The sequence below is a fragment of the Cimex lectularius genome, unplaced genomic scaffold (assembly GCF_000648675.2).
Source record: "Cimex lectularius strain Harlan isolate CLEC.00 unplaced genomic scaffold, Clec_2.1 scaffold135, whole genome shotgun sequence".
NCBI lineage: Eukaryota > Metazoa > Arthropoda > Insecta > Hemiptera > Cimicidae > Cimex > Cimex lectularius.
This window is the reverse complement of record NW_019392793.1, coordinates 657,424-671,675: the sequence shown is the minus strand read 5'-3', so window position 1 is coordinate 671,675 and position 14,252 is coordinate 657,424. Positions and strand designations below refer to the sequence as shown.

The following is a 14,252-nucleotide window of genomic DNA, read 5'->3' as shown; positions in this document are numbered from 1 at the left end:
TTTCAAATAGTTTAGGAATAGAGGAAAGTTTAGTGATATCACGGTAATTTTCAATATTAGATTTGCCTTTGTTTTTATAAATAGAAATAATAAAGGTCTTCCAAATTGAGGGGAAATTCCCAGTGGTTAATGAGGTGTTAAATAGATGTGTCAAAGAACCAAAACTTCAGCACAGGAATATTATCCGTGCTAACAGTAAATTTAAATTCTAAATTTTTCATATTTTTGAGGACAAAAGTCCTGAGTTTTGAAAAATTTCACCTCCTGAATTTCACACCTAGCTACACGTTATACTTAGAAACATGAGCTGACCTATTGCTTGTTTACACCTTCAAACTCCACCTTTCATATCTAAGCATCTCACTGCCCCAATATTATGGGAGTTAAAATAATTAACGCTAATTTATCATGGTTTAAGGCACTTAATTCTCTAGCCCGAGATTTTAATATTACTATTTGTTTTGCTTTAATAATAATGAAGACTGGTTCTCTAAATTTTCATCTTTTGAATCATCTATTTGTCCTAGGCATTTTGAAGTTGTACCAAACTGGCTCTTAGATCCAATAGATTTCTGCTCTGCAAAGAACTTAATCATTCAAAAGCAATGTTTTCCTTTATCCATTTAAGCGGTTCTTCAAATGCAGGTGCAAACTTATCTACCTTAATTGCTCCCCTCTGAGATATGGTCCTGTTGAGAAATGCTCCCTGTGTACCTCCTGCGTGAGGGAAGACCTCTTCCATTTTTTGCCTGAGTGTCCCATTCTCTAAGAGTTTTGAGTTTTCTTTTTGGTTACCACGTTTGATTGCAAAACTTAATTCCTCAGTTTGCTCAGACCTGGTCGGATTTGCAAAGCGTGCACAGGAGTATCTCAGAGAGGTAGTGGAGCAGTTTAATATTGTTTATTTAATTTTTATTATTATCTTTGTATGTGCATATTATATTCTACTGAAGAGATTCTCAGCCAACCACCTCCTCCAGTAGACGGTTTAATAATCAATGTTGTATAAGAACTTTTTTTTATTTTAATATCAGTTAAACTTCCTTAAATACATAAATGTATTTTCTTTTTTTAATTAATTTATTATTATTATTACTGGTGTGTTATATTGTATTATTTATGCCAGGATAAAGCTGCTGTATAATCTTTATGATATCTCTAAATGTTTATTATTATTAATTTTATTAATTATTTGGAGGTCATCAGATGTGGTCTGGTTTTAGAAAAACATTTTCTTTATCATGCCAACGTTTCAATCTTCACTGAGATCATCTTCAGGGCCTGGATTTACAAACATTTTTTAAATTTTACAAATACAAGTAGGATGTGAAAAAAAATTTATACAATGCTAGAAAATTTTAGATTAAAAAAAAATAATAAAATTTAAAACAATATATATCTTTTCAAAAATATTCCTTTTTTTAATCTAAAATTTTCTAGTTTTGTATAAATTCTTTTTTTTTCTCTTCCTACATGTACACTACGCTCGTGACACTCACTTTTTTTTATCTCAATCAATACCTTACATAAAAATTAATTAATTATTATTATTATTATTATTATTCAAATTAATTATATTTTTTGTCTAAGATTTTTGGTTGAGATGATAAAAAGAATAATTAATTGGAATAATTAATATGGTCAATAATGACCACTAAGCAAATATGGATTAATTTAATTATTATTACTATTGTAAATGATTGAATGTAATGAACTGAATAATACCAACCTGTATGTCTGAGGCTGTATAAATTATGTTCACGTCTTGGTGGTATTTTCACATAAAATTATGTCTAGAAGTCAAATGGATACTTTTGAATCCTGATCATCTTGAATTGAACAAGAGTAAACGTGATGTCGCTCGTGTAGTTGTCATATTTTGCCGCCTTGGCGGCAAATGATAACATATCACAGTTTACTGTCAGAGGATTCTTCAAGGGTTGAATTTCAATTTTCATCCTTAAAGAGAATTTTAAAAAAAGCAACTCGGCATGGATGATTCACTGTAAGATTATACAACAACATAGATATTTTAATTAGATAAAAATCATGAATTTAACACCTTTTCCAGAAAATATTTGGAAAGTTGCACTCAAGTTCTGGAGCCCAAGGATGATTTCAGGTTCCCGTTCCATCCTTACCAAATCCAAAAAGACTTCATGTCCAATCTTTACAAAGCGATCGAAGGGCGAAAACTGGCAATATTTGAAAGTCCGACAGGAACAGTTGAGTCAATATTTTACCATTTGGACAATAAATGTAAACCAACACCGATGGAGAAAGTATTATAATTTAATGTAATCATTAGTATTCACTCCATACAGACTGGCATTATCCTTCATTAGCAACTATAAGATGTAGAATGCAATTACTCAAAACTATTGTAACACACTGGCTATTAGTTTAGTATGAGCATATCAAAGAACCGTAGGACATGAGGTGCATACTTGTCCCCTGGGCTCTAGCATCCAATGATCATTTAGTCTGAATCTTGACTATTTTGTGAGCACTGGTGACATGTGCTAAAGAGTCCTCGCTTAGGCCCGCTGCAAATTGAACCTAACCCACAGACAGCACCAACACATCCCACGACACGTTTTGTACCGGGGGTACCGCACATTGAACCCTGTAACGATGTCCTCTTTTCAGCAAATCTTTCTAGATTTAGAATCTGAGTCTGAAACTGAGGATTTTGTTTTATTGTGTTTGTTATCCAAAATGATGGAATATATATGTATATATATGCCACCCAACGCGACGTCCAATAAAATAAATAAATTGATTATTTGGAAATCGTGAGATGCGGTCGGATGGGACGTAGATTTCAGAAAAACATTTTCTTTATCGTGCCAACGTTTCGATCTTTATTGAGATCATCTTCAGGGCCTGGGATTTACAAACAAATACGTTTAGGATGTGGAAAAAAGTGAATTTATACAATGCAAACAAATATATTTTTTATATTCAATCAAAATATTTCTACTCACTCAAAGTGTTTGTCTTCTGTGTAATTGTGCCATTCTTGCAAGTTGTGTTCAGAGTGCCAGTGAGATTTTGCTGCTTTATGTTTATATACGTTGGATTTTGAAATACTTTCATTGAATATAAAAAATATATTTTTTTGCATTGTATAAATTCACTTTTCAACATCCTAAATGTATTTGTTAAATGTAAACAATGTTTGTAAATCCCAGGCCCTGAAGATGATCTCAATAAAGATCGAAATGTTGGCACGATAAAGAAAATGTTTTTCTGAAAGCTACATCACACCAGACCTCATCTCACGATTTCTATATAATTAGTTTAGATTTATGTTTTGACTTAGATGCATAGACAAAAATAGTTAGATGCAGGAAGATACATAATATGTCCTAATATATAATGTATTATAGTGTAGAATGTTTTGATCTTTATTGAGATCACCTTCAGAGCCTGGAATTTACAAACATTATTTAAATTTAACAAATACATGTAAGATGTGAAAATGAATTTATACAATGATGTACACAATATAGAAATTTTAGGTGTATTCAAAGTATTTATACTAACTCAAAGTGTTTTCTATGTACACAATAAAGAAAATATTTTTCTAACCCTACATCACACAAGACCGCATCTCACAATCAACAAATAATCATTAATTAATGGTCGCTAAATACTACACGTTTTTTCCAATGATAATAAGGAATTTGGAGCTCATATTTTGGGCAAACCAGTAATTGACCAAAGACTTTTCACTGAGTGTATATAAAATTACACCATTCATTTTGATTAAGTAAAAAAATAATTAATGTATGATTTAATTGCCTTGTTATTGCATTGGTGGTACCAACTAGGTTACTTAAAATAAAATAATAATAATATATATCCTATCAAAGTATTTCTAATTCTAAATAAATAAAATAAAAGAGGTGCCTACTTAGGTGCGCGAAGTATTTGTGGATAGTATTTGGTATCTGAGGAAGTTTGAGGAAGGGGTTGTTTCCAGCTAAACAGAACACAGTTCGACAAAGTGCACGAATTAATAAAAAACGATATTACAGCATTGTAACACTCAACAACTGATCAGGAGTGAAGAAAAATTGGCCTATTGTAAATACTGTAAATTAGAAAAAAAAAACCCGAAAAAGTTACAACTACTTGATTTATCATTACTACTTTATTAACCACTGAATTACATATCAGAATTATCTATAGGGGCTGTAAAGTTCTTGCTTGACTTTGCGTTTCTTGTAAAGATCCTTGATCTAATGCAACTGTGTCAAACAATACAGGATTATTCAGCACAATTTCAATTAAACTTTCGCCACGTTCCATCATTATGACAAACCCATGATGTGAAAGACACAAAATCTGTGCAGCTCTCGCAAACGAACCAGCGTGGTTGAAGTCAAACTGTGCTGGCCCTGGAGTGGGTTCAATTTGCGCTACATTACCTGGAACTGCATTTCACAGAAGAGCCCATGTATGGGCTGGGCGTGTGCTGTCCGAGGGCTGGGTTCAATTTAGGGCGGGCCTTACAGTCTTAACAACTTAACCATTGTTCACCTTTTACTCATGAAGTACACCTGATTGCCTAAATGGGGTCTTGAAACTAAATTCAAAAACCTAGGCATCAATTAAATCCACTTCATAATAGACACATAACTGCATACGTGTCAGATGATTAAGCTGCATTCATCCCTGCACTTTTTATTTTCATCACAGTATCTCGTAAGGTTTGTGTGTCTCAAGTTCAAAATATTTGGTATGTTTAAAAGTTAAAAAAAATCTATGAAAAAGAAATAAATATACAAAAAAAATATTGAAGAAGTATGTATTTTTACCGGTTTTTCTAGTCACAAAATTTATTCATTTAACAATTTATTGGCAGCAATTAATAAAAAGATTTATCAGGAATTTGTCAGCAATGGGGTAAAAGGAGCCATCCCTTTCTGAACCTTTAAGTGTTTAGGATTATTGGTGCGAGGGCTTGATGTATCATGTCCATCATGAATGGGATGTCTAGGTCTTAATGGATGGTTTGATTAGTAGTATAGAAGGGAGCATTGAGGATGGAGGACTTTTGATTGAAAGGATTGGATTTTTTAGAAGTTGGATGGCTTAACTGAACCCCTCAGCTTAACTCTGTAGGTCTGAATCGATCTAATTAGTGTCTTGTATATTATAAGTCGGTTGTGTGTAATTGTGGATTTGTGTCCGAGTAGGCGTCTGAGTTGTCCATATTTTTGGTTCAGTTCTTGCCATTTTTGTTTTATGTATATGTCCTGTGTAAGTCTGCTGTGGAAGTAGAACCCAGAAAATGCGGATTTGGTTGGATAGAGGGATTTCTGTGCTGTATATGTGCACTAGTCGACAGGTACTTCTAAGTATGAACATTACGTACAAGCTCGTTTGTTCATTTAGCTTGATGCTCCATTGAGATGAAATTTTTAAATGACTATATTTACACATGATCTGATGTCTCAAATCAGAAACATGAGTAAAGAAAGGCATTTGTAATTAATTAAAGGTTGAGCCATTTCTTGAAATTGTTGCTATAAGCATTATACCATTGGCAAAGTCGGTATGTTTATCACCTTCCTTAACCATTTTTGAAAAAATCTTGTAATCTATTTATCTATTTATTTGTTCTCAACAATTTGGTTTTCAGGGAAAGACATTAAGTATAATTTGTGGAGCTCTTGCTTGGCTGAAAGATCATGAAGAGAGGGAGATACATGCTCTTGAAAAGGCGATTTCACAGCTCGAACTCAATAAAGTCGAGAGTTCTACGGACTGGCTTTCCGCACAAATAAAAAATGTTGCGAATGACAATTGTCGCAGGGAGCTTCAACTGCGTTTGAACAATATCACCAAGAAAAGTGAGCAGGTCAAACGCATAAAAGAAAAACAGAAAGTATGTTTTTAACCTTTTGTGTTTCTTTATATATTTACATATCTGTATGTAAATTTAGATCCACACAATCAGAAAGGAGAAACCGGATGAAAACAAAAATATCGAAGAAAATGATTTATTCTTAAAACCGGTCATTGAAGAAGATGGTGATATTATTTTAGAAGACTTTGATGAAAGTTACGATGAAGTACTGGAAGAGGATGACAAAGAAAATGAAATAAAGGATGAAAGTGTTAAGGTATTAAGATTAAGATGTCATTATCGTTTTGTATTGTTTTATTCTTCTCAGGAAAAAAAAAATTTTAGATAATTTTCTGCAGTCGAACGCATTCTCAACTCTCCCAGTTTATTCATGAAATCAAGAGGACGATCTACAAGGAAAACATCAGGGTCGTCCACTTAGCCTCTAGACAGATGTACTGTATAAATAAGGCAGTGCAGAAGTTGAACATTCAGTCGTTAATAAACGAAAAGTCAGTGTTTACATTAATGTTGTGTATTGTATTCAAATAAAGATGCCATAGGTGCTTGGAGATGCAGAAGTCTTCAAGTAAGAAAGCTACTTCGAAATCAGATGACGGAGCAGACACAAAAAGGCGCAAGAAGGGTGAAGGTGGTTGTTGTCCAAAATTGAAAAACGTTACAAAACTGGGTGAAAGGATAATATCGGATATACATGATGTCGAAGAAGTACTGAAACTAGGGGAAGAACTTGGTTCTTGCCCTTATTATGCGTCCAGGCAGATGGTCTCAGATCTTGCTCAGGTATACAAAACAGAATATACAAATTATTTTTTTTATATAAGCTGAAATATTATACAAGATGAAAAGTCACTGTCACGAGCAGGATTCGAACCCATGACCTTTGCCTCAATACGCCGCTGCTCTAACTACTTTAGCTATCATGACTTCGATCCTCTCGGATACCAACTCCCCATCCCAACCTACAAACTTTAATTTTCCCTCTTTTTGCCATTTTTCAAAGATTTTTCATCTCAACCCCATTAATTGAAGTAATTATTATGGTCAATTAGACCACTAAACATAAATGGATTAAAATATACAAATTTTTCACATAAGATAAAGTAAAACTAGTAATCCTATAAACCAGCGGTTCCCAAACTTTTTTATTTCCGGTGCCCTTAATATATCAGAATTTTTCCGCAGGCCCCAAATTAAAACAATGCTCTATCTCAGTATGAACTTATAACAATTCATTTTCAATTCAGAAAAGCGTTGAAACATCTAAACCTCTATTTTGTCTACAATTTTCTTTAATAAATAATCAAAATTCCTGACTTTCTTGTGAAATTGAAAAACTCGCCTTTTGAAAAGCGACTATGCCCTTAACAGCAAAAATATAAAAGCTACTATTTTTTTTTGCAATAATATAAAATACATAATTGCAGCTGTCATTAACAAATTGGATGGCCACCAGAGTCTTTTAGGTGTTTTATAAAGTGGAGGTTTAGTGTTTATATTTTTTTATAAATATGAAAATAATAATATTTTTATAGAAAATTTTCACGGCGCCCTGGGGAGTCATGATGCACATTTTGGGTTTCACTGCTTCAAACCATTTTTTTTTTTTTTTTTTTTTTTTTTTTTAATTGTAAACGTGTGGTATGTATGAATTCAGATAGGGGTTTGGTAAATAAAACTCAGTTTAATTATTTTAACAGCATTGCCTGAGCCACAATTAAAATCCACCTCGTAGGTGTTTTAATAGTTTGCAGGTTCTAAACCCTATCAGTGTGTTTTTGATCATATCAATTTGAATATTTCAGGTAGTTGTCGTACCATACAATACACTCCTGCATAAGAGTACACGAGAAGCTTGTGATATTAAAGTAGAAAATAATGTTGTGATCATCGACGAGGCTCATAATCTTCTCGAAACAATTTCACATATCCACAGCACACAAGTGACAGGACTGCAGGTAAATTGTATGAGGTAATATTTGACTTATTGTTATTTTTTTATTCATTTTTTTCTAGCTAACACATGCCTACAGTCAACTTACACAATATAGAGACAAATATGAAAAAAGGTTCACTCCTTTCAATTTACTTCATCTCAACCAGTTGATATTTGTGATTGGCGCATTAATAAAATTTATAGGTAAAACTAATAATTGCTTGAGTGAGTGTAAACATTTGATTGTCGATGACAAAATTTAAATTTAAAGGGGGAAAAGCCGGTTGTGGACCTAATGAAGAAGCATCTTTGCGAGTTCTCGACGCAAAAATATATTCTGTTGCCGATTTCATAATGTTGGCGGAAATTGATAACTACAATATCTACACACTGTTAAATTTTTGTGAAAAGACCAAAATTTCTCGTAAAGTAAGTTTTTTTATTTTTTTTAAATTTAATAATGAAAAATATATATATTCTACAGTTACATGGTTATACTGAACGGTATACACCATTGGTAAAATCACAAAATATGCTGAAGCCTAAGCCTGGTGCTGGTATGAAAGCCTTTATACAAGATATTTCTAACAAGAAAAATAAGAAAATAGAAGAACAAAAGCCTTCACCTGTGTGTAAGTTAAAAAATAAAATTTTATAAAATATAAAACTTTACAATAATGATAAAATCCACAACAGTTTAACCGAAAATGTGTGCACACATCTTTTGGTTTAGAGCTGACATGACACTTGGTACACAAAAAATCTACACATCTTTCTTTCTATCTTTAACATGTTGAATGTGGGAGACTGAAAAACTGTTGACCCTCTGGGGCGGCAATTTTTTTTTCCTTTTTCGTTTCATAGATGGCCTTAATAGTAATTATAAAAGATGGTAAATTTTTAAAATTTTTTTTATCTCAAATAGCTTAACATTTTTGGGTCTCGTAAGACCTGCCACCTCAAACGATCTCCCAATTATGCAGCAACGAGGTTCCATTGTAAAGGTGTACAAACTTTAAAAGAAATATTGAGCCTGCACAACGTCGTTCCAATTTTTGGAAAACTTATTAAAATAAACTTAAATTATTATTTCTCTTTTCTAATTTTTCTTTATAGTGCACCAACTTCGATAATTGGTTGCATTGTCATTATTTGAGGAAGTAAGAAATTGAAATTTATTTTAAAAAATAAATAGAAATAATTTATGATAAATATATTTTCATTAAAAGAAACTGTTATAAATAATAAATTTAAACTATGTACATAAAATATTATTGTTTAACTAAAATTTATGTACCTGCTAAACTTTTTTTAGACCCTTGTTTCACACATTCCTAGTTAAAAAAAATTAATTCATAAAAGTCCAAAACGAAATTGTCAAAATAGATATTTTCAAAAAGGAATAGTACTGATGATTTCTACTAAATATAAATCTAATAAAGCACTGCCTACCAAAACACAACAGTATATAATTGTCAATCTATTGAAAATTAAACAGCAGCAGAAGCAGAGCAAGTGATTCAAGGCCAACCTTTAATTCAAATTTTATCCTTTTTGAACAACCTGACACAAAACTACGCTGAAGGAAGAGTCGTCGTCAGCCGGCAGATGATCATTGGAAAAAGTTATATAAAATACCTGCTCCTGGACCCTGCATCGTCGGTATCTGATATTATAAATAAAGCAAGGTATTAATTTTTTAAATATGTTTTTATCATATAAAACATCATTCTTTTTTAATTTTTAGGTGTGTTATTTTAGCCGGTGGCACAATGCAGCCTGTGTCGGAATTCAAGGATCGTTTATTTTCTGCATGTGGGGCCAGTGACGACCGAATTTTAGAATTTTCCTGTGGACATGTTATCCCACCTGAGAACATATTGCCGATTGTTGTTAGTGCTGGGCCTACAGGGAAGCAGCTTGATTTTTCTTTTAATAACAGAGATTCTGCATTAATGGTAATAAAATCTGTAGATATGAAATGTTGTATTCCATAAATTAATTATTAATTTTCAATTTCAACTTTAAAAAGGGAACTTTTTTATTGGATAAAGTTATCCTTCCTCCATGACAAATTTGTTGTTGGTCATGAACTTTTGGAACCTTTGATTTATATTTTATTGTGTTATGCAAAATCCACAACAGACCATAATTTATTATAATCAATTAAGGTTTTGGTTGAGATAAAAAAGTCAGATAAAAAAGTTGGTGTTTGATCAGTCATGATAACTCAAGTGGTAGAGCAGCGACGTATTTAGCCGAATGTCGTGGGTTCGAATCCTGCTTATGACACTCATTTTTTTATCTCAACCAAAACCTTAATTAATTGAAAAGAATTTATTTGGTCAAGCAGACCACGATACCTAATAAATGTAATAAGCAAAATAAAGTATACTTCACTAAAGCTCTCCGTGGCCATTTCATTTGTCACTGAGAATCAAATAGATTACATGACATTTGAAAAATGGCAAGAGGGCGGGAAAATTCAAAATGTGGGGTTGAGATGGGGAGTTGATGTCCGAGGGATCAAGGTCACGATAACTCAAGTGGTAGAGCAGCAGCATATTTAGCCAAAGGTCGTGGGTCGAATCCCGCTTGTGACACTGACTTTTTTATCTCAACCAAAACCTTAATTAATTGAAAAGAATTTATTTGGTCAAGCGGACCACGAAACTTAATAAATGTAAATTTGTTATAATGTAGATAAGTATTATTATATGCTGCTATAATTATTTAAAAATAGCATTCCTTTCTCAAACCATTCAATTCATTATTACTTAAAAATCCCATTGACCTTGCCCAATTCTGTTACAAAATTTTCCATTCTAAATTACCTCATCACTCCAACCCCTTAATCCAAGAATGGTCATCCGCAATATTATTGCTCGCCAGTCCTTGTTGGAGACTGGACCGTCAATGGCATGAAACAATTTAGCTGCCGAACGTTGGCCAGGAATGGTTGACAAGCGATGTCATCCTGTTAGTGAACTAACGACTCCTATCACTGGACTCGCCTTTCCAGTCCTTTTGGGTGTCCATGCCCCATGTACCTTGTGTGCACATTCACATATTATGCTTTTTGTTTCACCATATTTACTTATTGCATATTTAAAGTGTAATTGTAAATAAATAAATAAAAAACATTTATCAATTAACAAAAGCATTTGTTTGTTATAAATCAAAACACTTATGTGGTAAAATAATCATTAACAAAATAAGTAAAAAATTGTTAAATATATTCCCACCTTTCGTTTCAGTTGAATGAATTAGGCCGACTTTTAATTAATGTTTGCACTGTCGTACCGGCTGGAGTTGTCTGTTTCTTTCCCTCATATGACTATGAGTCAAAGGTGTTCGAGCATCTAGAAAAGAACAACATGCTGCAACAAATATCGTCGAAAAAAAAGTTATTCAGAGAACCGAAGATGTCATCGAAAGTCGATACCGTGCTGGCGGAGTATGCAAAAACCATCCAATCAAAAAATTCTCCCATCAATGGGGCGTTGCTGTTCAGCGTCGTTGGCAAGTATTAAAAAAGTGTTTTGTAGTTATAATAATTATTAATTAAATCATTTAACAGGCGGTAAATTAAGTGAAGGGCTCAACTTTAGTGATGACCTCGGAAGGTGCGTTATTGTCGTTGGGATGCCTTACCCAAACATAAAGTCACCAGAGTTGCAGGAAAAAATGTTTTTTCTCAAGGAAAATGTTGTATGTAATTTTTATCCAAATTCATTTTAGTCTTTTAGTTTCAAATTTGTTTTTTCTTTTTCAATTCTCAGGGGCCTCAAGCTGGCAGGGAACATTATGAAAACCTTTGCATGAAAGCGGTCAATCAATCGATCGGGAGGGCGGTTAGACATAAAGCAGACTACTCGACCATGCTCCTCTTAGATCACAGATACGGAAAGCAAAACATACAAGAACTTTTGCCAACGTGGATTAGGTCGTCTTTGAAAATTGAACCAAAGTTCGGCCCTGTCCTGGCAAACCTTGTTAAGGTTTTACACTTAATATTTAATTTTACGTTTGAATCGAACATATCTAAGCTAAATTATTGTTTAATGTTTCAGTTTTTCAAGTATCACAAGGTAAAAGGAGGCCTGTCCAGCTAATACAAAATATGTTCATCTAACTTGTAAACTTATCCTTGTATTAATTGTAAATAAAAATGTATACTTTCTTTACTTTTAAAACTTAACACATTTGTTATGCACCTCTTTTAGAAAACTGATTAAACTGATTCAGTGTCACAGTTCTCTACTCCTCTAATACCACTTTGTCAATGTTGCTGTGAAGGCTATTTTTCAATTTAACCTTTTTGGAGAAAAAAATTTAATCCATCTACAAAGTTGATTTTTTTTCTTTATTATTTTGAAAGAATGGGTGATTACATTAACTAATGATGGGCTTAAAACAGAAATTAATTTTGGATCACTTTGACAATAGTGCACAACGATGTGTCAAAGGCCTGGCGGTACTCCTGAAAAATGGAAAACTCCAGCTATTTCTTCTGCTCTAGGTTTGTTAAACCGTTCACTATGGTTTTGTTTTCCCATGCAGTTTGAGTAATTTTTGAGTCCCTTCCAGGTTCACTACAGTTGAAAACAAAAGTTACTTAAAACAGAAATTAACTTTGACGATAGTGCACATCGATGTGTCAATAACCTCGGATACAACTTCAGAAAAATGGAAAACAACTATTTATTGGTTTGTTAAATCTAAGCACATCCATCCGTACACTAACAACAAAATGCAAGATAAAGTTAAAAAATTTGTCAATTGAAAAATTTCAGGTGCAGTCCTTTATGCTTCAGCATATGCGTTTTAGCCAAAGCCATCAAGGGCTGTTAAAACTGCTTTGTCTAGTTTTTCATTTTCTGGGCATCTATAAAATATAATTGACTGTGTGACGGAACTTCACCCTCATTGGCAATAAATTGGATATGAATCCTTGTAATTTAAAACAGCAAGGTCCAACTGCTGTAATTTCTTTCCTTGAAGAAAATTATACAATTAAGGAATAGTTACTAATTCCAAATTGATTTGTGGTTCTGGGAGTAAAATATAAGGCCATTGTGGCAATTAGTGTAGTACAGTACAGTGCAGTTACAGTACGAACTTTTTAATACTAAAAAAAAGCAGTAAAAAATATACACAATATTATTACTGAAAAGTACTGGGACTGTAACTGCAATTTGGAGAGATGTATACAACAGCCAAAGGATGCATACAAAGTCTGAATTCTGGCACCAGCATCCCACCCTTCATATTTTAATCACTTATCACCCAAATACACTAAAATTAATTAATTTTACATCACAAAAAAATTAATGCATGAGATATGAAAGAGAAATGGATCTATGAATTCGTGTACGAAATTGGTTGATTTCTCTTATCATTATTTTGAAATAATGGGTGATTACATCAACTAGTGAAACATTAAAAAAAACTTTTATTTTCATTATTAAAAGGAACAAAGAAAATACAATGAAATTATACTTTAAAAAATATATAGATATGGATTATGTAAATGCACTATTATTTAACTTATTGCAATGGTTATATATAATACAATACAATGATATAATGTTTGGTACTTGGCTGATGAACTAAAATATTATATTTGGTGGGGAAAAAAATAAAATAAAACACTTATTTTTGTTGATCCATTAGACAGTAGATGTTTATTATAAGCTGCTAAATAAAATATCCAACACACTTGACTCTTATGGAAGTACATAAAAATTTTAAGAAGTATAAAATAATCGATTTATCAAGATGTTGATCACGAAAAGCAAGTCATATTTGTGTGTATATAATAAACACTTTTGTTTCTCTTTCTCTCTCTCTCTCATCACAAGGGGTAAAATTCTTGCAAATTTTGCTGCATTGTAAGCAGCCAAAAAAACTACGATTGGAACAATTGCTGTGAAATGTATGTGTGATATAAAACAACATAGCAAACTTATAGAAAAATATGTTTTAATAATGAGGAAATGGTATCAGTAAAACTTCTGTTATCTGGAAAGTCAAATTATGAGGCCCTGGGTCTCCATTTACAGATATTACATATGCGAGTTCATATTTCGCATATTAACAAGTCACTTTTGATTTGAAGAACAACCTCTTTTGTCTTGTTCCCATGAAACTCCCACCGGTCTATTTACATTGAGCACATTCGTTCTAGAATGACACTAATCCTTACCCATTTACAGACATCATGCCTGAACGATGAATCTCTCCTAGAAAACCCCCCTCTTTCAAAACTTATTTTTGGGTGTATTTTTGTAATCAAATCAGGGTCCTAGACCTTTAGTACGTTGTCTCAACATTATTGTGAAGACCATTTTTCAATTTGACCTTAAAAATTTTTACAATTGAAAAAAAAAAATTTCTGTCAATACATACATAGGTTTTAATAAAAGTAATGTG

At 32.5% G+C, this 14,252-nt stretch overlaps 1 protein-coding gene across 2 annotated transcripts; it reads left to right on the top strand.

Moving 5' to 3' along the window:
• Positions 1-1,852: 1,852 nt before the first annotated feature.
• On the top strand, positions 1,853-12,018 carry LOC106663698 (ATP-dependent DNA helicase DDX11). 2 transcript variants are annotated; one of them, XM_024227902.1, is made up of 16 exons: positions 1,853-2,005; positions 2,072-2,225; positions 5,654-5,899; positions 5,958-6,137; positions 6,206-6,372; positions 6,424-6,664; positions 7,687-7,839; positions 7,898-8,021; positions 8,089-8,246; positions 8,302-8,449; positions 9,319-9,505; positions 9,565-9,775; positions 11,075-11,339; positions 11,398-11,528; positions 11,600-11,818; positions 11,891-12,018. In XM_024227902.1, exons 1-16 carry the CDS (start codon positions 1,992-1,994, stop codon positions 11,930-11,932), a joined length of 2,640 nt encoding a protein of 879 aa, XP_024083670.1. In that variant the 5' UTR covers positions 1,853-1,991; the 3' UTR covers positions 11,933-12,018. The 2 variants fall into 2 exon arrangements, with proteins under 2 accessions (XP_024083670.1, XP_014244230.1); XM_014388744.2 differs by having other exon boundaries at positions 1,856-2,005; positions 9,316-9,505.
• The last annotated feature ends 2,234 nt before the right edge of the window (positions 12,019-14,252 follow it).

Coding starts and splice junctions, on each gene's coding strand:
- LOC106663698 (XM_014388744.2), top strand. Junction 7,840..7,897: donor CACAAGTGACAGGACTGCAG/GTAAATTGTATG, acceptor ATTTTTTTCTAG/CTAACACATGCCTACAGTCA. Junction 9,506..9,564: donor GATATTATAAATAAAGCAAG/GTATTAATTTTT, acceptor TTTAATTTTTAG/GTGTGTTATTTTAGCCGGTG.